The sequence below is a fragment of the Ictidomys tridecemlineatus genome, chromosome 3, assembly GCF_052094955.1.
Source record: "Ictidomys tridecemlineatus isolate mIctTri1 chromosome 3, mIctTri1.hap1, whole genome shotgun sequence".
Taxonomy (NCBI): domain Eukaryota; kingdom Metazoa; phylum Chordata; class Mammalia; order Rodentia; family Sciuridae; genus Ictidomys; species Ictidomys tridecemlineatus.
Genome location: NC_135479.1, coordinates 2265276 through 2289536, shown reverse-complemented (window position 1 = coordinate 2289536; position 24261 = coordinate 2265276). Strand labels below are relative to the sequence as shown.

Below are 24261 nucleotides of genomic sequence, written 5' to 3'. Positions count from 1 at the left end.
CCCTGTGTTTTTTTTACTGATGACTAAAACTTTTTTTTTTTTTTTTAGGCACTAAAAAACTAGCTTCAGTAGAGTTTTGAAATGCTAATGGGTACTAACTTGTCATTAGAAGATTTCACTGATTTGTATTCTAAATTCTTTTTAATTCATTTTCTTCTAGTCTCAGACCAGTGTCCTGGAGGGAGTCTCTTGTCATGATTTGCAGAAATTTGGCAGCCTTGTGTCTGCCGTGATCACCAAGTCCTGGCCCAGGAACAATGGAGAGGCCGTGGACGACCTGGATGAGATTCTTAAACACCTGCTCACGGGGCCAGATGTGAAGCAGCTCTTCAAGTTGTATGGTGTGTGTAGGGATGGTTGGGTCTGCTGTCCTTTCTCAGGTAGCAGAATAGGGCAAGGTGCTTGATGACCTGATCCTCAGCCTACATGTGCTGAGGTTTGGTAAAGGCAGGATGGGCCGGGGTGCCCAGGCAGGTGATAAAGAGCATCTAACGGCAGAGCCACTGTCTGCTGAGTGCCTGCTGGACATGTGCTCCTGGGGGCACACACTGTCCTTAAAGCAGCCCCTCTGAAAGTGTTTGGGGCAAGTTGCTTACCCAGGGTGTTGGAGACTTCCTCTATCAACCATGACGAATGTGACTCTTCAGCGTCACCTTCCAGTTGTTCTGCAGGGTTATGTGTAAATTGCTAGATTCAGATCTTGTAGTGGGAAAGCACTGGGCATGGCAATACAACCCAGGGCAGATGATGGTCTCAGCAAAATCAGCCACACCCCATGCCACAGGAGGGGCAGGAGCAGTGCAGGAGCAGCGCGTGGTCATGAAGGTGGCTGCTGTGTGCACTGGCCCGGCAGCTTGCCGGAGAGAAGTGCACTTCTGTTTTGAATGTCCGCACTCTGCGCACGCAGCAGGATGCATCTAAGGTTTCAGGCCCAACAGCTCTGTTCCTGTTATTGCTGACCAAAGCACCCTTGTCTAGATGTGCCTGGGTTGGTCCATTTTCCCACTGAAGTCATCTCAGCTGCCTCTGTGTTTTTGTAATTAGGAATAAAACTGTGTGTGCGTGCGCATGTACGCACATGTGTGTGGTGCTGGGGACAAAACCAGGGCATTGGGTATCCTAGACTAGCACCCTACACCACCACTCTGCACCCCAGTCCCCCGCCATCTTTGCTTTTAATGGTAAAGGTAACTCTGTTGTCCATGATACTAACTGAGCCTCATACTACTGTGAGATAAATAGTTTGGCAGGTAAACCAAGCACATTTTAAAACGTCGGCCTCTGAGGTCCTCTGAAAGCTCACATTCCAAGTTTTGAACTGCAGCCAAGATAGGCAGAGTGTGAAGGCTCAGGCCTTCAACCCTGTGGTTCTCCTGGCTAACACTGGCCATTGGGAGGGTCTCCTCTGTCTAGCAGGAGAAGCACTGGGGTAAGACAGGTATGGGAGCAGCTGAGTGAGGAGGCAGCACTACTGGAAACACTGTGAATGCAGCCAGTGTCAGGTGGCATGGTGCTGGGGTGAGGTTCTAGAACAAGCAGGCGGAGGGCCCGTGGGCTCACCATGTTCCTCGTCTGTTCAGGGACGGATGAGAAGCTGTTAGACAACCTCACAGAGGACGCCAAGAGGTTGATGGCTGCTGCCAACTCTGTCTTCATGAAGGTTGCTGGTGAAGTCCTGGATGGGTCCATATTGATCGGACACTTGGAGCTGATCCTAAAGCACAAAACCCAGTTTCTGGACCTGTGGCAGTTAGGTGAGCTGGGCCAGGCTGGTGTGAGGCCTGCGTTCACACGTGTGCTGGGTGTCCTCTTCCATGCCACCAAGTGGAGGAGTTCTTGTCTTCCTATGGTGACTGCAGGGCACTCCCAGGGGAGAAGGGGGTGTCACGGAGAAGTGTCTCTGCCTTTGGTGACTTTGTCATTGTATTCCAGAGAAAAAGAGTTTTTCATTCCAAGAGGGAAAATGTGACATGAAAGAGACCCTGGACTGGAGGATGGGAGAAGTCGTGTTTCTGAAGAGAGAGAAGAGACAGGTGGACAGCCTCCTCAAGCTGAGCAGGAAGGTGAAGCACCTCGTCCAAGGTACTGGCCCCGCAGTTGCTCTGGACACCCTTGAGAGCTGGGGCAGGGAAGAGGGCCACAGAGAGCAGGGCCTTATTTGGGGGGAGAGCTTTTAAAATACATTTTTAGCCGAGTTTTCCATGAGTCTGCCGGGGGAAGCAGGCTCTGCTCTCGCTCTTGTTGCTGTGCCTCCAAGCCCGTCCACATCCCTGGTTCCCAGCGTCCTGTGCCAGCTTCCTGTGGGGTGGGGTGGGGGGGATCTCTCTCCAGTCTGGGCCCAGCACACGAGGTCACTTGCTGCCCTGTCACGCCCAGTGGTGCCCTGAGTTACTGGAGCAGTCTTCGGGCCAGGCCTTCGCCGTGGCGTGAACAGGACTCACAGGCCACCCCACGTTCCGGCAGAGCTTCTGTAGCGGTGGAATCGCTCTGCTTGTCTTGTTATCTCCTTTTCCCCTTTTCCATTGTGTTTCTTTCTAATTCAAACTGGACCAGCCGTCTGAGCGGACGTCTCTGAAGGGTCTCCAGGATGGAGGGCTCGTTTCTCGGGTGGGGAGGTGGCCCTCATCTCCCCTCATCTCCCAGGGTTGCCTCGACCTCTGGGCTGGTGGGGCAAGTCCCGCATCCCGGGCTTGCCCTCGGCTCCTGTTGGACAGAGCGTGGCATCTTCTGCTTGCCGGGAAGGGGCACAGGAGGCCAGATTCAGAACTGTGCTCCTGCTGTAGGTTGACCGTTGGGCCAGGGACAGAATGTCCATCACAGTGCCGCCTGGGTGCTGCGTGGGGACGTCACATGCAGCCTCGCTGCTCACCCTCTGCATGGGGCTCGCTGTCTTCTCTGGCCCTCGTGTCCTGACGTTGTCGTAAAACTCTGCCACCCACCTCCTTCCTGTCTCCTGGGCCTCCCGAGTTCCTCAGCTGGAGCTCTGGTCTTACAGCTCGAGGGCTTGCTCCTGAACTGGCTGTTTGTGCTTTCCTTCTTCCTGGGTTCACAGCAGCAGCTGCTGGGCCTCCTGGTGTGGTTTCCAGCTCCTGTGACACCTCTCCTGAGCCTTATCAACCTCCTCACACAGCCGGGCCTTGAAGTCTTCATTTCAGCTCTCTCACTCCTTTTGTTCGTTTTACTTTGATATCACAGATGGAACTCGGGGCACTAGACCTCTGAGCTGCACCCCAGCCCCATGTTGTATTTTATTTAGAGACAGGGTCTCCCTGGGTTGCTTACACCTCGATTTTGCTGAGGCTGGCTGCGAAGGCTCCATCCTCCTGCCTCAGCCAGCAGAGTGCCTGGCACTTTTTTTTTTTTTAATAATTTTTATCTGTAGATGGACACAAAACCTTTATTTATTTATCTTTTGTGCTGCTGAGGACTGAACCCAGGGCTTCTTGAGTGCTGTACCACGGAGTCACAACCCCAACCCTTCTCCTTTTTTCTTGAGAGATCCGTTTACATACTGTGGTGTTCTCGTGTTCAGTATCTTTTTTTTTTTTTTTTTTTTTTTTTTTTTTTTTTTTTTTTTTTTTATAATTTATTTATTTTTATTTTTTTTTAATATTTATTTTTTAGTTCTCGGCGGACACAACATCTTTGTTGGTATGTGGTGCTGAGGATCGAACCCAGGCTGCACGCATGCCAGGCGAGCGCGCTACCGCTGAGCCACATCCCCAGCCCTCGTGTTCAGTATCTTATCTTTCTGAGATTATTGGTGTTTATGAAGGTCTTCTTCTCCTCACATTGTTTCTTGTTTTGTCCAAGTTGCTTGCTTTCTTTTCTTTTTTCATGCTGGGAACAGAACCTAGGCTTTTCTTTTTTCTTTTTTTCTTTTTATTTTTTGTTGTTGTTGATGTACCTTTATTTTTCATTTATTTGTATGTGGTGCTGAGAAGGAACTCAGTGCCTCACACGTGCTTAGGAAGCGTGCTACCTCTGAGCTACTGTTGGGTTTTTGGGTGTCTGTTTTGCATTTTAAAGACTTTCCTGCCCAGCAGCTCGGGAGGCTGAGGCAGGAGAACTGTGAGTTCAAAGCCAGCCTCAGCAATGGCGAGGCACTAAGCAACTCAGTGAGACCCTGTCTCTAAATATAATACAAAAGGGCTGGGGATGTGGCTCAGTAGTCAAGTGCCCTGAGTACAATCCCCCAGTACCCCGCCCCCCCCCCCAAAAAAAAAAATATATATATATTTCCCTCTTCTGTTTAGAGATTTTTGTTGTCTGTGTCTGTGGACTGACACGTTAAGGGCTTCTGGGCATGGCCCCTGGCGCTCTGTGGCTGCCCTGGTGTTGACCTGGTCCTCGAGGGCCTCTCCTGTGGGTCTCCCGTTTGCAGCCCCTGCCGGCTGCCAGGTTCCTGGAGCCAAGAGGGAGAGGAGGAGGTGAGCCCACCTTTACTCCAGTTCTTCTTCCCTGAGGGCCGCGTCATCCTCCCCGTCCCCGGTAGCTGCCTAGGACAGGTCTGTGTCTAGAGAGGCCTCCAGGCCCGAGAGCCCTGCAGGTGGTCCTCCCTGACCTTGCCAGGTGGGGCTGGACTCTCACTCACTGCTTCTTAAACACACCTGGAACCCGCGACTCTCACTCACTGCTTCTTAAACACACCTGGAACCCGCTTCCTGATCCCTCTCTGCCTCCCCTGGTCTAGGGTGACCTTACAGCTAGTGTCCTTGCTTGCCAGGAGCTTGTGCCAGGCCTGACTGAGCTCATGTCACTGTGTCCCCAGGGTCTGTGTACTCAGGCCCCAAGTCTCCTTTGCCTCTGGTGTGGCCGTCTTTCCACTTCTAGCTCCTGTTGCTCTTGGGCAACTTTTCTGCTCCTCTGGTCCCTGCTGGTTGTGGTCTTTTAAAAACAATTTCAAATCCATCACTGGAGTGAGGTTTGGGTGGGAGGAGATGGACGTGTGTTTCCAAGTGTCCTGTCCACACAAGAGCTTGCAGTCTGCTCTTATCATGAAAACTGATGAACAAGCCACTGGTGGGGTGGAGGGGAGGAGGGACGAATCTTCCTGTGAAAGAATTGTCAGCAATGGTGTTCACTTGTGTTTTCTTAACAAAGTGATTGGAAATACTGGGAAAGTAAAATAAGATGCCACATGACTAGCAGTCTCACTTCTATGTTTCCTTATGGTGTCCAAAGTGGATTTTGGAGAGATTGAAGCAAGACACTCCGAAGACCTGAACCTCAAAAGACTGAATGAAGCCATAATAGTGAGCCAGCCATCGTCCTTGGCCTTCCAGCAAATGACGCACTACAACCTGGATCTCAGAGCCCAGGAAATAGCTGGAAGGATAGACTCGCTGATAGACAGCCACATCTTCCAGGTTTTCTGGGAAGAAGCTGCAGAATCATTGAGTCATCCCAGAAGGAGATCTGAAAGGCCAACCCTTGAACTTCTAGAAGCCTATGAGTTCTTGTACTTGCCTTGTTACCAGAGGTTCATGAAACTGTATCAGGATCTGAAGTCAGGAGAGGTCACCTTTGCAGAAATCGATGTCATCTTCAAGGACTTTGTAGATAAATACAATGACCTGACTTCAGACCTCCAGATTATGTGTAAAGTAGACCCCCAGGCCCAGAGAGGCTGGATCTCGGAGCGCGTGGAGCAGATCAAGGAGTACCATAGCCTGCACCAGGCCATCAGCTCGGCCAAGGTCATCTTGGATGTCAAAAATAATTTTGGATTGACTGGCGACTTCAGTGTTCTTTACACTTTAGTAAACTTTGTAAGTTATTTACTGGGGACTCCTGTGAGGTGGGGGTAGCTACCCCAGGGCTTCTGGGAAGGACAGTGTGGCATCCTGTTTCAAGGACTCTTGTCTGGGCTGCACTGGAACATTCTGAGGCCTGCGTTTTTACTTTTGCTTGAGATAGTGTGACTATTCCTGAGTGAGTGAGTTTTTTTGGATCAATATGAGAACCAAAAATTGAGGATAGAGAAACCATCCCCTTTCCCAGAAAAATATCTTCTCTTTATTTTATAAAATCACAAAAGGAAATGTTTTGCCATCTGTCCAGGTACGTCTCCTAGTTCACGTGGGAATTTCAAACAGTACTTTGCTCCCACTGTGGCTCAGGCCCGCGTCTCTTTGTCCTGTTTCCTAGCCCCAGGTTTATCGGTGTGTGGTTCATGTTCCGGGAGAGACAGACATGATAGTGCTTAAAACTTAGCAGAGTGTGGTATGGTCCGTACCTAAACTTGAACCTGTCAGCACGTCTGTAACTGCCCCAAACAGAGAAGTCAATGATTTGGACCTGGTGGGGCTGCTGTGAGGAGCAGGTTTCAAAAGTCCATGAAAGCTTCCTCATGGGACCTGGGTCCGTGAACAGTAGCTATTGCAGCCCAGCAAGAAGGCCAGTGGAGGTCATGCTCTGCTTTGTGCAAGAGTGTGTCACTCTATAGCTGTAGCAGCTGCTGGTCCAGGCACACAGGAGGGCAAGCATGGGTGGTCGCTGGTGCAGCCCACGACAGAGCTTTGTCTTGCAGATTGATGACTTTGAGGCCACTCGCCATGAGAGACTGGACCAGATCAGCCCGCAGCTCATCCGGGCTAAGAAGCGGCTGCAGGACATCAGTGAGCCCCGCCGCCAGTGTCTGCAGGAACTGGCTCTGCAGAAGGAGCTGGTCGACTGGCTGCACGAGGCGCTGGGAGGTACGGGGAAGCTCGGCTTCAGGTGTTTGCCAAGTGGGGCTCCTGAACTGGAGGCCATCCCACCTCCATCGTGGGCGTGCGTCAGTTGGGGGACAGTGGCTGCCTCCAGGCCCTCAGAGAGTTTGCCTCAGGCTAGCTTCTCAGGGTTCTGGTCAAACCGTTTCCTGAGCCACTCTCTCCATCTGTGGACTCCAGCGTCGCTTTCCTGAGCATCCTTCCAGCTCATTCTGCCAGTGGCCTGGGCAAGCTCTTGCCTGCAGGGGCCCTTGGTGCAGCAATTTGGCAGAAGGTGTGCATTTCTTTCCCAGCCTAGGGCTGGGCCCTGCATGGTTGTGTGGATTCAATCTGGGATGGGGGATAGGTAGGAAATAAAGGCCCGGAGGTGGAGAGGGACAGCACTGACACCACAGAGGCCTGGGGCCTGCTTCCTTGTGGCCCTGAGGCTGCACTGGCTCTGCACTCATCCACCACTGTGCTGACTCTACCTTCTACTCCTGAGTCTGCTTTGATGTATGTTATTTGATTAATAATTAACCCCAGGAGAATTAGCTCAGTTTTTAAAATAATTAATTGTCCACATATTATTTACCAATTGAACCTGTTTTTGTTTAAGTAATGATGTCTGAGAATTAAAGGAAATAAGGTCCACACAAGCCTAGTACAGTGCCTGGGACATTGTCTGGTGGAGGTTAGTTGTTGGTCAGTGGTGGGATCATGTACTGCAAAAGTCAAAGTGTCTTGGAGTTGGAACTGAAGGCAGGAAGTGGAGCAGGCCCTAGATGTTTACTAAGTGTCCACTGATGGCCTCGCTAAGGACCGTGCCCCAGGTGTGATTTGTGCAGCATCGTGGCATGGTCCTGTGCTGAACTCCTCTGTCCCCAGGCATCACCGAGCTTAAGGTGTTTGTGGACCTGGCCTCCATCTCGGCTGGAGAGAGTGACATTGACGTGGACCGGGTGGCCTGCCTGCACGATGCTGTGCAGGGCTATGCGTCCCTGCTGTACAAGCTGGACAAGAAGGCCGGCTTCAGCGAGTTCATGGAGCTGCTGAAGGAGCTGTGGAAGGCTCTGAAAAACGACCCTCACCTGCCCAGCAAGCTGGTACGTCTTGTTCCTGGTCTAAGGCCTGGTGACTTGCAGCCCTGGGCAGCAGCTGTGCTTTGAGGGCACAGGGGCATGGAGGCGTGTAGGCAGCTGCTTGAACGTATGTTTAAAAGCAGCTTTCACCTATGGAAATGCTTTCTTTGTCTTGGGTGGGAAGGGAGCTACAGAACTGCAGGTCAAGAGCAGTGTCCGCCCTACAGGACAGGTGTGGAAAGAGCAAGGTAGGAAGCATGTGAAAGGGTGTGCAGTGGTTTTTTTTATCAGAAGAAAGACAACATTGCAGTAAAGTGCATGTGCAGGGGGTGGGTTCACGGTGCTGCATAACTTGCCCAGTGAGCAGAGACGTCCAGAGGCCTGAACAGGCTCAGGACGTCTGCCCCTGCGAGTGGCTGGCGGTGGGAGATGCAGAGAGAGAGAGCAGTTGGCAGTTTTTCTGCCAGAAGCTCACATCTGTTGCAGTTTTTCCTAAGTTCTTCTGGTGGTGTTTGGGGACCATGGCAGGACAGGAAGAACACAGGGCTGCTGTTCAGTGAAGCACCTCTTCTCTGGGCCTCTGTTCTGGGGACCCAGCAGTCGGTGGCTTCCCTCTTGGGAGCGCAGCCTCTGGCTCTCCACCCAAACATCCGTCAGTGCAGGCCACATGCATTCCAAGGGTGAGCTAGGAACCCACGTCAGCAAAGCCACACTAAGTGACCAGGGTCTTGAGGGAGTGACCCTGGGTGAGCAGCTGTACCCGGAGCCCTGGAGGAGGGTGGGTGCAGTTTGCCCAGCAAGGGCAGAGGCAGGAGGGAGGAAGACCTCATTCTCACCGTGGCCCATGTTCTCTGCTTCTGTCCCAACAGCGAGACTCTGCCAGGAACCTGGGGTGGCTGAAGACCGTGAAGGAAAGCCACGGGTCCATCGAGCTCTCGTCCCTGTCCCTGGCTGCCGCCATCAATAGCAGAGGCATCTATGAGATCAGGGCACCCACAAGTGACCAGAAGGTGAGCCTTCCTAGATGCAAGGTGTGGTGTTGGTGGCCTGCACTGGCCCGCTGCCAAGTCGGGGTTTGAGCCACCAGAAAATGACCTCTGAATATATTGTGCCTCCCAGATCTCCCCAGATGCCGTCCTGCGCCTGATCCTCCCTGGGGGTCACAGTGGCCTGGAGCCAGAGCGCGCCTACTCTTTGGAAGAGCTGAAGGATCTTTTAAACAAGCTGATGCTGATGTCTGGCAAGAAAGACCACAAGAATATGGAAGTGGAAAAGTTCTCTGAGGTAAGCGGCTGCCGCTGTTGCCTCAGGCTGGGCACATTCACTGCCCGCTGCCCATGGAGGGACAGGGGCAGGGATTGGCCTAAGGGGCTTCAGAGAGTGGAGCTGGTGGTCTGCAGGGTGCACCTTGCCTGGAGCGAAATCAGAGGTGGGATAGGTCCTGGAGGTATTAGGTCCCCCAGGAGGATCTGTCACCAGCTGGTAGTGAGTTAGCTGCGTGGAACAGGAGGTGACCAGGTAGGAAGAAGCATGAATGCCTTCATTTACGATGTAAATTGGCAAAGTCAACCCCTCAAGATTCTGGTGGCACATGTCTGTAACACCAGCCACTTGTGTGGCTGAAGCAGGATTGCCAGCTAGAGGCCAGCCTCAGCAATTTGGTGAGATCCTGTCTGAAAATAAAAAGGGCTGGAGACACAGCTCGATGGTAGAGCGCCCCTGAAGTCATGGTCGACACAGGTTGTTGGTTTGTGTGATGGTCTCTTGCTTGTGTTATAGCTTCTTTCCTTATAGTTTATTTGCATTTCACATCTGACCTTTTCCCCCGTGCTGGGCGTAGAACCTGGGCCCGGCACATACGAGGCAAGTGCTCTACCACCGAGCGCGGCCCACGGTCGACATTCCTATCCAGCACTGATGGCTTCCAGAAGAAGGGAGCCCTCTCCTGAGGCGGATCGTGTTTCCCAGTCACCCGGCGGGAGGAGTGACCCAAGCCCCTTGAACCCGTGTGTGTCCAGTAGTTCACTGTGAGGTCTGCCTCATGCCCCTGTGTCCCCCAGGTATTCTGCCACGTGCAGCGGCTCACGCAGGCCTTCCTGAACCTGTACTCGGCGGGAAACCTGCTGTTCCGGACCTGGACTGCCGAGGTCTACTGCTGCCCCAGGAACGGCGTCTCCATCCGCATAGACTTCCACTTGGAGTTGGTGAGCCAGCTGACAGAGAGTGGGGACGTCCCCCTGCTCCTGGAAGCCCTCTGCAGGCAGATGGAGCGCTTCCTGGATGACTGGAAGGAGCTGGTGAGCAGGAAGCGCAGGGAGCACTTCTACCTCAACTTCTACACGGCCGAGCAGCTGGTCCTCCTGAGCACCGAGCTCCGGAAGCAGAGTCCCAGCACAGCTGCCCTCATGATGCTGTCCTTCATCAAAGACCACTGCACGCCAGCCGACGTCTTAGGGGCCACCGAGGGGTTCAGTGAGGCCCCCAGACACCGCGTGAGGACAGTGATGGAAAAGTTACCTCCGTTGCAGTCCTCTGAGATCGGCCTGGTGACCAAGCTGGGGGCCATCATGGAAGAGTCCCTGGAGAGCATGAGTGTCTTTCTGCCTGGCTGCCTGGACCTGGAGGCCCTGGGCCATTGTCTGGCTCGCCTGGCCAGGATGGGCAGGCCTCCTGTGGAGCGGTCTCTCCCCGTGGGTCTGCAGGCTGGCCAGCCCAACCTGGTCTTGTGTGGCCACTCTGAGGTGCTGTTGGCTGCCCTGGCCATCTACATGCAGGCCCCTGGCCAGCCCCTGCCCACTTTTGATGAGGTGCTGCTCTGTACCCCGGGGACCACATTAGAAGAGGTGGCCCTGCTCCTGCGCCGCTGCCTGGCCCCGGTTTCCCAGGGGCACAAGGTCTACAGCCTGCTGTTTGCGGATCAGCTGAGCTACGAGGTGGCCTGCCAGGCGGAGGCCCTCTTCCGCAGCCTGTGCACACAGTGTCCCCGGGAGGACTACCAGCTGGTGCTGGTCTGCGACGCTGCCCAGGAGCGCTGCTACCTGCCCTCGGCCTTCAGCCAGCACAAGGCCCACCTCATCCCCCAGGCCTCGTCCCTCCATGCCATCCAGGCCTACCTGGCACGTCACTACCAGGTCCCAGCACAGACCCTGTCCGCAGCCGCTGTGTTCAGAGACCGGATGTGTGTGGGGATCGTGTCCTCGGAGAGAGCGGGAGTTGGTAATGAGAGTTCTGGGGTGGGCAGGCAGTCCTTTAGGCTGCCCAGTGACCCCTTCCTCTGTAGCGCCTCAGATGACACCCTCTGCAGCTGGGAAAGTGAGTCTCAGGAGGGTCTGACGCCCTGCAGTCAGCGCTTCCCCAGAAGGGCTCCTCCTTTTGTCCCAGGCTGCAGTTCCTGGAGCCCTGCTCCTCCCCGGGGCCCTTTTGTGCAGGTCACTTTTTTCCTGCGTGGACTCTCCCGAGTCTTCCTGGCTGGCGTGTTGGCGTGAGCAGAGGCGCAAGGGCGTGGCCCAGGAGACGGGGCCTCGCGCTCTCCCCAGGCTTCCTTGGACTCCCTCCACTGCGCCCTGTCAGGACCGAGCCGGCTCCCCTTCCCTGCGGACATGCCTCTGCTTTACTTTATTTCACCTCCACTGCGGTCCTGCTAGTGGCCTGGCTGCCGGTGCGGCGGGGACTCTGGCTTCGTGGTGGACTGTTCTCCAATCTGGTGTTCCATGGTTTCACTTATGAATTTTACATGAAATACTTTTTTTTAAAACGGGATTTACCCCAGGGGTTCCTCACTGAGTTGCTGAGGCTAGCCTTTAACTTACGATCCTCCTGCCTCAGCCTCTGAAGGTGTGTGCCACTGCTGAGAAGTAACTTCAAGTCTCTGGATCCTGTTTCTCTTGGTCCATAGCCTTGGGGTTTCATTCCCTTATTTTAACATTACAGGGAAATCTCTCTATGTGAAGAGACTGCATGAGCAACTGAAAAGGAAGTTAAACAGCAAAAAGGTGCCTTTAAAGATCATCCGGTTGACAGAGGCTCAGGTGGATGAGAGCTGTGTCCTGGGCTCCCTCCTGCCTTTCCTGGATGCTCAGTACCAGAAAGCACCCATGCTGTTCCACTTGGATGTGACTGCTTCGGTAAGTGCCACGTGGCCACTGGATGGCCATGTCAGAAGATGTGATTCCCAGGCCACCTGTTTCCCCCTGTCCGAAGAGTCCTTCCCTTCTACACCTGCCCATGGTCAGTACCCTTCTCTCAAGGAACAAGACAGAGGGTCCAGGGGCTTGGGAGGAGTGGTTATCAATTATGTCTTTACAAACCTGTGCTCCTCTGTTTCTAGGTACAGACTGGAACTTGGGTCTTTCTTTTCAAACTCCTCATTTTACAATACCTGATGGATGTAAGTGGGAAAATGTGGCTTCGGAACCCGCGCCATTTATATATCGTTGAAATTCCAGAAGGAAATTCAGGACTGCTAAAGCGGTCTTTAAAGCTGGTATGTACATGGGGCATTTGCAGGGGGTCACAAAAAATCTGTGGCCTGGGTGACACGTCTTAGTTGTTTCCCACTCTTGCCTTAGGCAAGCAGTGAGCAAAGTGTCGGGAATACATGTTTGGAGATAGGTCTTAAAGCTCACTGGTTGGAGAATGCTCTTATTGATTGGCAGCATCTTGGATTTTTCTGTACGCGTCAGATCATGACAGGGTGGAGTCCCAGCTGTGCCGAGTGCAGAGGTTCCTCCACGGACAGCCACCATCTCCTTCACTGCCAGTGAAGATGGCAGGGAGACTTCATGCATGGGACCCCATTAGCTGTCAGGAAGGAGTTCTGTGGTCACGTGGGTGTTTGTGATTGGTGGGAGATGGAGCCGCAGGAGGCTGGGTTGGAAGGCTTCCTGGTTAATAACACAGCTGCTGTGGTTGGGCTTCTGTGATGCCCTAAGGTGCAGATGCCAGCCTCTGTGAACAAGAGCCTGCGGAAGGCTACGTGCTGCCAAGTGAGGTTCTCCTAGAGGCCCTTCCGGGGCAGAACGTGGAGGGTAAACTCGGGCGTTTTCCAGGAAATCACCTTCTCACTTCTTTGTCTCTTCTTTGCAGAATCCACATGCCCCCAAGTTCAGTTTTCTTGACATATTCCCCAAAGTCACCTGCAGACCTCCCAAAGAAGTGATAGACATGGAGCTGAACCCCGAGAGGAGCTTCCTGGAGCCTGGAATGGACGAGCGAGAATTCCGCAGTGCCACTTTCCAAAGACCTTTCCAATACTTAAAACGATTCCATCAAAAGCAAAACCTGGACACATTTCAATACCAAGAAGGGTCTGTTGAAGGCACCCCGGGGGAGTGCATCCAGCACCTCCTCATCTACTGTGGGGTCATCAACCCCTCCTGGTCAGAGCTCCGGAACTTTGCTCGGTTCCTCAACTGTCAGCTGAAGGACTGTGAGGCCTCTGTGTTCTGCAACCCAGATTTCACGGGAGACACACTGAGGGGCTTCAAGAACTTTGTGGTCACCTTCATGATCTTCATGGCAAGAGACTTTGCGACTCCAACACTTCACACCTCTGACCAGAGCCCAGGGAAGCACACGGTCACCATGGATGGGGTTGATGAAGAAGACCTTGCCCCCTTTACACTCCGAAGGAGGTGGGAGTCAGAGCCGCACCCATATGTGTTCTTCAATGGCGACCGTGTGACAATGACATTCATAGGCTTCCATCTCCGGCCCAATAACAAGGGCAGTGTCGATGCCATCAACCATCTCAACGGGAAGATAATCAAGAGAGATGTCATGACAGCAGAACTGTACAGGGGGCTGTCGCTGCAGAGGGTGCCCTTCAATGTTGACTTTGATAACCTGCCCAGACACGAGAAACTCTTGAGACTCTGCCTGGCACTGGGAATCCCATGGGCCCTGGATCCCGATGAAACCTACGAGCTCACCACAGACAACATGCTCAAGATCCTGGCCATTGAGATGCGGTTCCGCTGCGGGATCCCAGTTATCATCATGGGAGAAACTGGCTGTGGGAAAACCAGGCTCATTAAATTCCTTAGTGATCTGCGGCGTTGTGGTGCCCAGGCTGAGACCATGAAGCTGGTCAAGGTCCATGGAGGAACAACTGCAGCCATGATCCACTCCAAAGTCTGGGAAGCCGAGGTTACTGCCTTCTCCAATAAGGACCAAGACCAGTTGGACACCATCTTGTTCTTTGATGAAGCCAACACAACAGAGGCCATAAGCTGTATCAAGGAAGTCTTGTGTGACCGGACCGTGGATGGCCAGCCCCTGGAGGAGGACTCAGGCTTGCACATCATAGCTGCCTGCAACCCTTACAGGAAGCACTCCCGGGAGACCATCTGCCGTTTGGAGTCGGCTGGTTTGGGGTACAGGGTCAGTGCCAAGGAGACGGCAGACAGGCTGGGCTCCATTCCCCTCAGGCAGCTGGTGTACCGTGTCCACGCCCTGCCCCCCAGCCTGATTCCTCTGGTGTGGGACTTTGGGCAGCTGAATGACACTTCAGAAAAGCTCTACATCCAGCAGATTGTGCAGAGACTGGTGGACCACGTCAGGATCAGCGAGGGCGAGACTCGTGTGATCACGGAAGTGCTCTCTGCCTCTCAGAGGTTCATGAGGAACACTAAAAGTGAGTGCAGTTTCGTCAGCCTCCGGGACGTGGAGCGCTGTGTGAAGGTGTTTACGTGGTTTCATGGCCGCAGCGAGATGCTCTTGGAGAAGTTGAACACCTTTCTCTGCGAGTCCCGTGCCAGCAAAAATAACTTCAGGAGAGACCCCGTCCTCTGGTCCCTGGTGCTGGCAGTGGGGGTCTGTTACCACGCCTCCCTAGAGGACAAGGAGTCCTACCGCAGAGCCATTTGCAGGTCCTTTCCAGAACCATATGACGACAGCAGGGTCATCCTGGACGAGATCACGCACGCACAGGATCTTTTCCTGAGTGGGGTGCCTCTGAGGAAAACCATAGCCAGGAACTTGGCTCTGAAGGAGAACGTCTTCATGATGGTCATCTGCATTGAGCTGAAGATCCCCCTCTTCCTGGTGGGGAAGCCTGGCAGCTCCAAATCTCTCGCCAAGACCATCGTGGCAGATGCCATGCAGGGGCAGGCCGCACACTCCGCTCTCTTCCGCAGCCTGAAGCAGGTCCACCTGGTGTCCTTCCAGTGTAGCCCCCACTCCACCCCACAGGGCATCATCAACACCTTCAAGCAGTGCGCTCGCTTCCAGCAGGGGAAGGACCTGCAGCAGTACGTGTCTGTGGTGGTGTTGGACGAGGTCGGCTTGGCAGAAGATTCCCCCAAAATGCCCCTGAAGACTCTGCACCCCCTGCTGGAAGACGGGTGCATTGAAGACCATCCGGCCCCCCACAAAAAAGTCGGCTTCATAGGTATTTCCAACTGGGCCCTCGACCCTGCCAAGATGAACCGGGGCATCTTTGTGTCCCGCGGCAGCCCCAGTGAGAAGGAGCTCATAGAGAGTGCCAGGGGGATCTGCTCTTCAGACAGCCTGGTGCAGGACAGGGTCCAAGGGTACTTCGCTCCCTTGGCCAAAGCCTATGAGATGGTGTGCCAGAGGCAGGACAAGGAATTCTTCGGGCTTCGCGACTACTACAGCCTCATCAAGATGGTCTTCGCCACCGCCAGAGCATCTAACAGGAAGCCTTCCCCGCAGGAGATTGCGCAGGCGATCCTTCGGAACTTCAGTGGCAAAGATGACATCCCCGCTCTGGACATCTTTACGGCCAGCTTACCTGCGGCCAGGTGCATGGGAGAGGTCAGCACCCTGGAGCTCATTAAGCAGAACATTTGTTGGGGCTCTCCAAGGGGGGCACTTGGAGAGCTGGAAGATGCTGAATCCCGCTACTTGCTGGTGCTGACCAAAAACTACGTGGCCCTGCAGATCCTGCAGCGATCATTCTTCAGTGAGGACCAGCAGCCCGAGATCATCTTCGGTTCCAGTTTTCCCCGGGACCAGGAGTACACCCAGATCTGCAGAAACATCAACCGGGTGAAGATCTGCATGGAGACCGGCAAGATGGTGGTGCTGCTGAACCTGCAGCACCTCTACGAGAGCCTGTACGATGCGCTCAACCAGTACTACGTCTACCTCGGGGGCCAGAAGTACGTGGACCTCGGGCTCGGCACCCATCGCGTCAAGTGTCGGGTCCACCCCGACTTCCGCCTGATCGTCATCGAGGAGAAAAATGTGGTGTACGAGCAGTTCCCCGTGCCCCTCATTAACCGGCTGGAGAAGCACTACCTGGACCTCAGCTCGGTGCTGCAGGGGTGGCAGAAGAGCATCGTGCAGGAGCTCACGCGGTGGGCAGAGCAGTTTGCTAATGTAAAGGACCATCATCAGTTCATGCCTGGGCACAAGTATACCCCTGCTGATGTCTTCATCGGCTTCCACTCCGACGCCTGTGCCTCCGTGGTGCTGCAGGCTGTGGAGAGGCAAGGCCCTGGGGACCCGTCCGAGGAGCTGTACCACAGGGTGTTCGAGGAGGCCAAGCTGATCCTGCTGGACTGTGCCACGCCGGATGCCGTGGTGCGGCTGAGCACCTCTGCGCTGGGCTCATTTGCTGCACAGTCGCTGTCGCAGGAATACTGGTACAAGCAGCAGCACCACTCCTTTGCCGATTTCCTCCAAGCCCACCTTTGCACCGCAGACCTGCAGCGCCATGCCATCTTCACAGAGGTGACTGTCCCCATAGCTTCCCCATCCTCTTTCATCCAAGAGTCCTGATCTGGGGCCGGGACGTCTCAACTCCATTAAGTCAGCGCATGGTAGGGGAGGCGGGAGTGTCCCCTCTGTGTCAGTCGCAGAGGATGAGCTCAGTTAGGCTTCGCTTGCCTGTGGGTGAGCAGCGCTCTGCTCTGAGAGCAGCACTGGGTTCAGTGTTCACTTGCCGGCCCTCCCGGGGTGTCAGTTGATTAGCCTGCTTCTCATCCTTGGACCTTGTTAGAGTAAGGGACGAGGATGCCTCCCAACAGATGCCCTGAGTGTCATAGGTCAATGTTGTGTAGCCAGGTGAGGGAACGGATCACAAGCAGTTCAGAGAGGCCTCTTGGGCTGGCTGTGAGGGCTGGCTGGCAGGCGTCAGAGGCAGAGGGCTCCGTGGAGCACAGTCTGAATCAGTATCTATGCCGGAGACGAGGAGGGGACCACTGACCGAGCTTGAAGTTCAGGCTGTGAGTGCTGGGTCCTGGGGATGGGATAGGTGGAGAGATGCATGGAGGCCTGTCAGCAGCCTTGACCTTGGTCCTGCCTGCACAGGAGCTGTGGAGGAAGGTGTGCGTAGATGTGCCCCTTGCTTGGGCGATGGCAAAACAGTGGAGCAGGAGACTGACACTGACAGGATAGACGTGTCAAGAGGCGGCTGGCGCGGTGTAAACTGCAGACGGTTAGCAGGCAGTGTGGCCGAGGTAGTCACCAACTCCATGGAGGGTACAGAGGTGGAGGACAGTCTTCCTGAGCTCACTGCAGCTTTGCGCAATTGCCATGGAGAATCCAGAAAGTAGGAACAGGTTTAGGAGCCAGTGGTGGAATCTGTTTGGCATAGTTTGTGTGTCTGCTGTGGTCGAATGTGAGAATTGGAAGCTGGTCATTGAGGACAGACCCAGAGAAGGGATCTGAAGTCAGGGATGAAGGCCACACTGATAATCCCAGAGGCTTGGGAGGCTGAGGCAGGAGCACCGAGAGTCCAGAGCCAGCCTCAGCAATTTAGCAAGGCCCTCGAACTCGGCGAGATCCTGTCTCTGTATAAAATATAAAAAAGGACGGGGATGTGGCTTAGTGGTTAAGCTCTCCTGTGTTCATACCCTGGTACTGAAAACAAAAAAAAAAAAAAAAGAAAGAAAGAAAAAGAAGGGGTCTGGAGAGCTGAGGTCCCGTGTGCCGGGAACAGCTGGGTTTGCACTATGGAGTGTGGTCCATGGCAGAGAATGCAAAGTACCAGGGAGGGTGAGTTGGTGGAGGCTAACTGTAGTTTTTAGCTGAGCCCTAAAGGATCAGGAGGCTTTTAGCTGGGGACCAAAGCAGGAAGAGAGACGTTGGCATCTTAGAAGGAGACTGAGGCATCTTTGGGGCGGGGCAAGTCTTCTCTCTGCTGATCCTGGAGATCCTCGCCTCTGCCACCCTTGCATGTCAAAGCTGCTCCGGGTCGGGCTTCTTTCTGTTTGAATGCGCACTGACCCCGGTTTCGGACCCAGAGCTCTGTGCCCTTTCTTGAATTCAGCTGATGGCTCGTGTGCCCACATTGCAGGTCACCACCTTCTCCAGACTGCTGACGAGCCATGACTGCGAGGCCCTAGGGGCGGAGGTGAAGGGCTTGGCCCCGAAGCCCGTGATCCTGTCACTGCAGCAGTTCGACACCGAGTACTCGTTCCTCAAGGAAGTCCGGTGAGGTGCCCTGCCTGGCCATTGCCCTTGGCCTGTGTCCTGGGTTCCAGGTGTTGTGTGCCAGGGCGTGGTAACCCCTTGTCAGGAACTCTGAGAGGGTCATTGCTCGGTCCCCTGGTATGACCCCCTGGCCCAAGCTGTAAGTGGCCTTGTCTACAGTCGTGTCCACCTGTCTCCTGAGCATTGCCTAGGCCTCTTCTTCGCCAGTGGATTGCATCCTCACTTGTGGAGGGGGACCCCACCCAGATGCTGGGTTCTGCATGGCCTGACTTTCCATTCGCTTTGTGGAGAGCTGTGATCCACGTTTTTGTTTGCTTCACCCGTGGTGCTGGAGATCGGACCCAGCCACTCTACCGCTGAGCTGCGTCCCTAGCCCTTCATTATTATTATTTTAGATTGTGAGACACCATCTTGCTGAGTTGCTGAGGCTGGCCTGGAACTTGCGGCCCTCCTGCCTCAGCCCTTGATCTGTGGCTCCCGTGTTTTAGGATAGAGGGCTCACTTGGGTGATCCCTTTTTCTTTCAGAAGCAGCTTAGTGAAGACAGCCAGATGTAAAATCCTCATCGTCCAGATGGATTTTGACGACGGCGCTCACAGTGCTCAGCTTGTTGCGTCAGCTAAGTATGTTCTTGGGATTTTTCTCAGAAAATCATTGTAAGCCAAAAGCTACCCAGGACCTCTTAGAGAATTTCCTCCCTGAAAAATGGTGTGGAGACAAGAAAGACTCTCCCTCCCAGCCCCTGACATGGGCTAGAGACACTAGAGAGGAAAGGATGAAGGGGAAAGCCAGGAATGGCCCAAAGGTGTGAAATACAAGACCCGTCAATAATGGAATGTTTCTGGTGGGTGGAAGAATGCGTTAAAGCCTGTTTGCAGGCATGTTTGGGTCATTTTGGTTTTGAACTGCACAATTTGAATTAAAGGACAGTGTGGGGTGCAGCTTGGTGGTAGAGCGCTTGCCTAGCATGCCTGAGGCCCTGGGTCAGATCTCCAGCACTGCATATAAAGGAAATCACTTAATACAGGTTTAAGGGCGGTAAGACTATGTCAATAAATTAATATTTATGTACATTTTTATAGTGTCCAGAGAGGAAATGTCATGCTTTCAGAATTAGCTGTGTTCTGTCACCTTATGTCACTTAAGAGTGACTTCTGCCTTTTTAAAGCACTGAGACCCTAGTACAAGTTACGATCCAGCCTGATCCGACAGGGGGGCTGCAAGGACACAGGACCACAGGGTACTCTCTCGAAATGGCAAGAGTGGCAAGCCCCCTGCTCTGGCACGTGTGGCCCCTGAGGAGTGCTGCGTGGGGGTTCTGGTCAGCAATGAGAGGGAGGAAGTGAGCCCGCCGATAGGAAGCCACCCTCCTCCTGTCACAGAGATGTGGTGGCCCCTGGCATTGTGGAATGTGGCCAAACCCCAACAGCTCCTGGGACATTCAGCAGCCACATCACGACTGGGCTTTTGTTTGTTTTGATTTTGTTCTCTCAATAGGTATTCTGCCATCAATGAAGTCCACAAAATGCAAGGAACTCAGGGCTGTGTCTTCCTCTATTTCATCACAAAACTGTCCCGCATGGGGAGCGGAGCATCCTACGTGGGATTCCATGGAGGTAGGGCCAAAATACCAGTGACTGTCTTTAAGTAGGTCTGAGCTGCTTCTCTGGTCCCAGGCTGCCCACATCCAGCTCAGATACCAACCCCTGCTGTCTCTGGGCCCCCCGCCGCCCCAGGCTCACTGCTCACAGCCCTCACCCTGGGATCTACTGCTGTGTCAGCATGGCCTGGCCCATCTCAGGAGCACACAGCATGTGCTCATGCTCCTGCTCTTCACTTGCGCCTGCTCTGGGGAAACACTATCTTCAAATCAGCCCATCTCTTTTTCTGTGGAATGGTCACCAGCTGGATTATATAAGACAATTGTTATTCTGGAAAGAGAGAAATAGTCTTATAATTTCATAGGTGGAAAGCCAACCCATCAGCACCTTGTAGCCCTTTCTAAGTATGAAACAATAAGTACAGTAAGATGCACATAAAGAACCACAAACTGAGCCGGGTGCAGTGGCACATGCCTGTAATCCCAGCAGCTCAGGAGGCTGAGGCAGGAGGATCGAGAGTCCCAAACCACCCTTTATGAAAGCAAGGTGCTAATCGAATCAGTGAGACCCTGTCTCTAAATAAAATACAAAATAGGGCTGGGGATGTGGCTCAGTGGCCGAGTGCCCCTGAGTTCAATCCCTGGATCCATGCAGCCTTTGCACACCATTTAATCAGGCTCAGTATCATGTTGATGGTGAGCATGCTGGTGTGGATGTAGTGGTCTGGTGGGTTTTGGTGTGTTCAGGAGCATAGACTCTGAGGTACTAATTGTCCCTCTGGCTAAGTAGTGTGATTAAAAATCTGGACAGAGGTGTGTCCCTGCTTATAACTGGTAAGAAGAAAGCCGCAAAGACTTGAGAAGACCTGATGGCCTTGTTCCTCACAGGACTGTGGAGGTCTGTGCACATCGATGACCTCCGGAGGTCCACAGTCATGGCCTCTGATGTGACCAAGCTGCAGAGTTTCACCATCAGCCAGCTGTTCGTGCCAGGAGGCAGCCCTGAGCGTGAGTTGTAGGTGGCAGTCTGGGGAGGTGGGGGAAGGCAGGTGGAAGGAGCTGAGCTTGCAGCCTTCTGTGGTGCTTGAGTCATCTCTGGTCTCAGCACCTGTCCTCTGCAGGAACTCAGGGTGTGCCTGGCTCACAGTCCAGATCGCCAGGGCCGCGGGAGGGCCATCGAGCGCACCCAGTGTACCAGCTGGTGTGCTGTGGGTCATGTGCCAGCTCTCAGCCCAGGCTGTGGGCCAACTGACCAGTGGATTTTGTGGTGATCTGGAGGATCTGGGGCCGCCATGGAAGCTTGGGACAGGGGAAATGCTGGCGAAACCCAGCCGAAGCACAGATGTGGTACCACCCACCCACTTCCTTCTCCAAGTGGTAACTTGATCGTGTTTCCTTCACTTGCAGCGAAAGGCAACCAGGAGGAGGTGATGGAGGTAGAAACCAGCAAGTCAGGGGAGGTGACAGAAGAGGAATTGGAAAGGGAAGGTCCTGAGGAGATGGGGTGTGAGGCTGCGGATCTGAGGGACACTGATGTGAGTTCTGGGGGAGCCCGAGCAGCTGTTCTGGGGTCAGGCTGACCCCTGACTTCTCTCTCCACTTGTCAGGACTCACCAGGACAAGATCTGCCATTCCCTTCTTTATGAAGCCCCCTAGGTAGCTCTGCCCCTTCCCTTAACCTCTGACGAAATCCCTGATGTCAGCCACCACCTTGCCAGTGGTCCTCAGGGGGTCAGGCAACACACGGGTCCCAGCCCAGGGAGGTCGGTAGGTCGGCCTCGCCTTGGAGACTCACATGAGGCCATCCTCTCGGGTAGCTTGGCTTTCACCCTCCCTGGCCATGGCAGCAGCAGACGACGTGCTGTCTCCCTGGCAGGCACAGGTCCTGGACACCACCCGACTGCTGCGGAGCTGTGTGCAAAGTGCCGTGGGTATGCTCCGGGACCAGGAGAGCTGCCCGCGCAACGTGAGGAGAGTCACCGTCCTCCTCAGCCTCTTGAGCGGAGTCGGCAGGTGCAGTGGTACGAGTCGGGGCCCAGCTTCTCACCCTGCTCCAGCAGACCCTTCCTGAGCAGTGGGCAGCCGGTGTAGTGGGGATCCGAGGCCGTCTCCTGACTTCTGCTCTAGAGTTGGCCTGCCCAGAGGACCCGAGGCTTCCCTCTTTGGGGAAGCCAGAGAAGCAGCACCACAGAGCCTGCAACTTGGTGCCCCTGTGTGGAACCGATTCTGTCCCTTCTGTCTTTTCACAGCTGCGTTCTTGCGGATATCCAAGATGCGCCTCTATGTCCTTCTAAAGAAGCAAGAGGAGAACCAGCTCTGTAGTCTGAAGGAGTGGGTGGGGCGAGAGGCCGCGAACCAGGATGCGCTCCAGGAGGCCGGCACCTTCAGGTGCGGAGGGTGGCCGGGGCGTGGGGACCTCCGTGCCCTCTGTGCCCCCCAGCTGGGGGAGCGCAGCAGGTGTTTCTCTACCTCTGAGCATGCAGAGCTTTATTTCTGCTTCAAGAGCCGAAAGCAAACCTGGATGGTAGTCTTGAGGGGTATTGGTCCCCTGGATGGTGGTCATGGGGGATTGTTGGTCACCTGGTGGTGGTCATGAATGGTGGTCATGGGGGTTGTTGACCTCTGTTTTCTGCTTTTGTTTGCTTAATATTTTTCATAATAGAAAACAAAAAAAATGTTCTCGCAGGATGTTTTTCAGCATGCCATAGACCGCAGCCAGTTTGCCTTTGGTTATTAAAATTGAGATGGTGGTGTGCAGGGAAGTAGCAGAAATTATCTTCCCAGCCTACTTCTTGAAGTAACAGAAGAACAGATTTAGGACCCTGGAGTGTCATTTATTGGCTGTGGACCTTTTTCTTCAGACTTGAGATGACCTTTGAAGACCCTGTGCTGAGGGGACAGGAATGTTCATGGGATCTCAGATGGTGCTGGAGCCCGCCTGTTGGCAGAGATATCTCAGGCCACTGAGGTCCTCCATGGTCCCCCGGGTCTCCCCCGACTCCCTGGCACCAGGCCCTCTCCCCGGATGGCCACAGTGGGAGTGTGGGCACAGGCAGAGTGTGGGCAGCCAGGGCCCGGGGTGCAGGCTTCCCCTCTGCGGGAGCCTCTGTTAGGTTTTCTCTCCTGTGCTCCTGACTCCCTTCCCGCCACGCCTCCTAGAGGGGTTTGTGAGACCGACACTGAACATCTTAGGCTTCCCCAATGGACGGTCTCCATTTCCTAGCACACGTCCAAGCCCCGTTCCCGTCGCCCCTTTGCCGCTGTTGCTCTGGCCTTGCTGGCCTCTGTTTTCATTGCCCCGTGGACTCCACAGCACTCAGGAGAGGCTTCCTCCCTGCGGTCACCTGCAATGTCCAGGAACAGCTGCACCTGGGGCTGGCAGGGCCATGAGACGTCCTGACACTTTACCAGCACTGTGTATCTGGGACTTAATGTCACGTACCCTCGGGGCTAGATAGCTGGCTGCTTGGGGTCCTCTACATCAGAAGTCCTGGTTTTTAGTTCACCCTGTGATGTGGCCTGTTGCTTTTGATATTCTTTTTGATTCTCAGGTTGTTTGAGTTCGTCCCTTGGAGGCCCTCTGAGGGGACTGCATTACTCTGAGCACTTCCCAGGATGCTCAGCTGTGCCCAGCCCAGGGCCCCTTTCACGTCACCCTACCATCCTCTGTGCATGTTCTATTTTGGGGGTCTTAAGTGATATCCTTGTATAATAGGATATTTGTTCTCTCAGTAGATGTTTTTAAATCCTTCTAGAATACTGGATATTGTATACTCAGAAATGTTTTCTTCATACAAAAGCCCTCATTTTTTTTTTTTTGGAAACACAATTAATTTGTAATTCTTGTCCTTTACCACAAGAAATTGTGGGAGTTTTGTTGTTACGTAAAAGCACAATTTAATATGAAAGTGAAATGTAGTTAATTCAACCAATTAACCACAGTCACTCTGAAGTACTCAGGGTTAGTTACAGAAACACCAACAACAAAGGCTGAATTCTAGATGACCATGTTTTCTTGTTTAGCATTATCTACATCAAATTTACTTTGGTCTCTTCATCTTTATTATATTTTATCTACAGCTGATTTTTCTTCTTGCAATATTTATTATTTTTAGTGAATTTGATCATTATTTGATTTGTTTATAGAACCTCAATGGCTTGTTCTGAAAAATCACTATTATAAAAAAGCAGCATGGGGCTCAGGCTGAGGCTCAGTGGTAGAGCCCTTGCCTAGCATATGTGAGGCACTGGGCTTGATTTTCAGCACCACATATAAATGAATAAAATAAAGGTCCATGGACAAGTAAAAAATATTTAAAAACAATTAAAAACAGCAAATATTTATTCTACTTTTTCAAAATACTGGTTACTGTTACTAGATGTAGAATTAAGTTCCATTCTTGTGTTGCTTCTAAACTTAAGGAAATTGTATTTGTGAGTCTGTTATACTTCAGGAGACGTCAAGATCACAGAAGTGGCTGTTGTGC

At 53.5% G+C, this 24261-nt stretch overlaps 1 protein-coding gene across 3 annotated transcripts in view; it reads left to right on the top strand.

The window, feature by feature from the left end:
• The window catches only part of Rnf213 (ring finger protein 213), a 91499-nt gene that overhangs the window by 35147 nt on the left and 32091 nt on the right, over positions 1-24261 (top strand). For 2 of the 3 annotated variants that reach the window (XM_078041479.1, XM_078041478.1), the window contains exons 17-35: positions 161-341; positions 1581-1754; positions 1933-2082; positions 5185-5771; positions 6533-6698; positions 7581-7798; positions 8644-8784; positions 8894-9058; positions 9835-10990; positions 11705-11898; positions 12102-12257; positions 12860-16471; positions 18039-18175; positions 18702-18797; positions 19672-19790; positions 20663-20782; positions 21182-21309; positions 21651-21795; positions 22024-22162. In XM_078041479.1, the coding sequence (XP_077897605.1) occupies positions 161-341; positions 1581-1754; positions 1933-2082; positions 5185-5771; positions 6533-6698; positions 7581-7798; positions 8644-8784; positions 8894-9058; positions 9835-10990; positions 11705-11898; positions 12102-12257; positions 12860-16471; positions 18039-18175; positions 18702-18797; positions 19672-19790; positions 20663-20782; positions 21182-21309; positions 21651-21795; positions 22024-22162 (7784 nt within the window). The remainder of the gene's footprint in view (positions 1-160; positions 342-1580; positions 1755-1932; positions 2083-5184; positions 5772-6532; positions 6699-7580; positions 7799-8643; positions 8785-8893; positions 9059-9834; positions 10991-11704; positions 11899-12101; positions 12258-12859; positions 16472-18038; positions 18176-18701; positions 18798-19671; positions 19791-20662; positions 20783-21181; positions 21310-21650; positions 21796-22023; positions 22163-24261) is intronic. The other variant, XM_078041480.1, reaches the window with a different exon arrangement.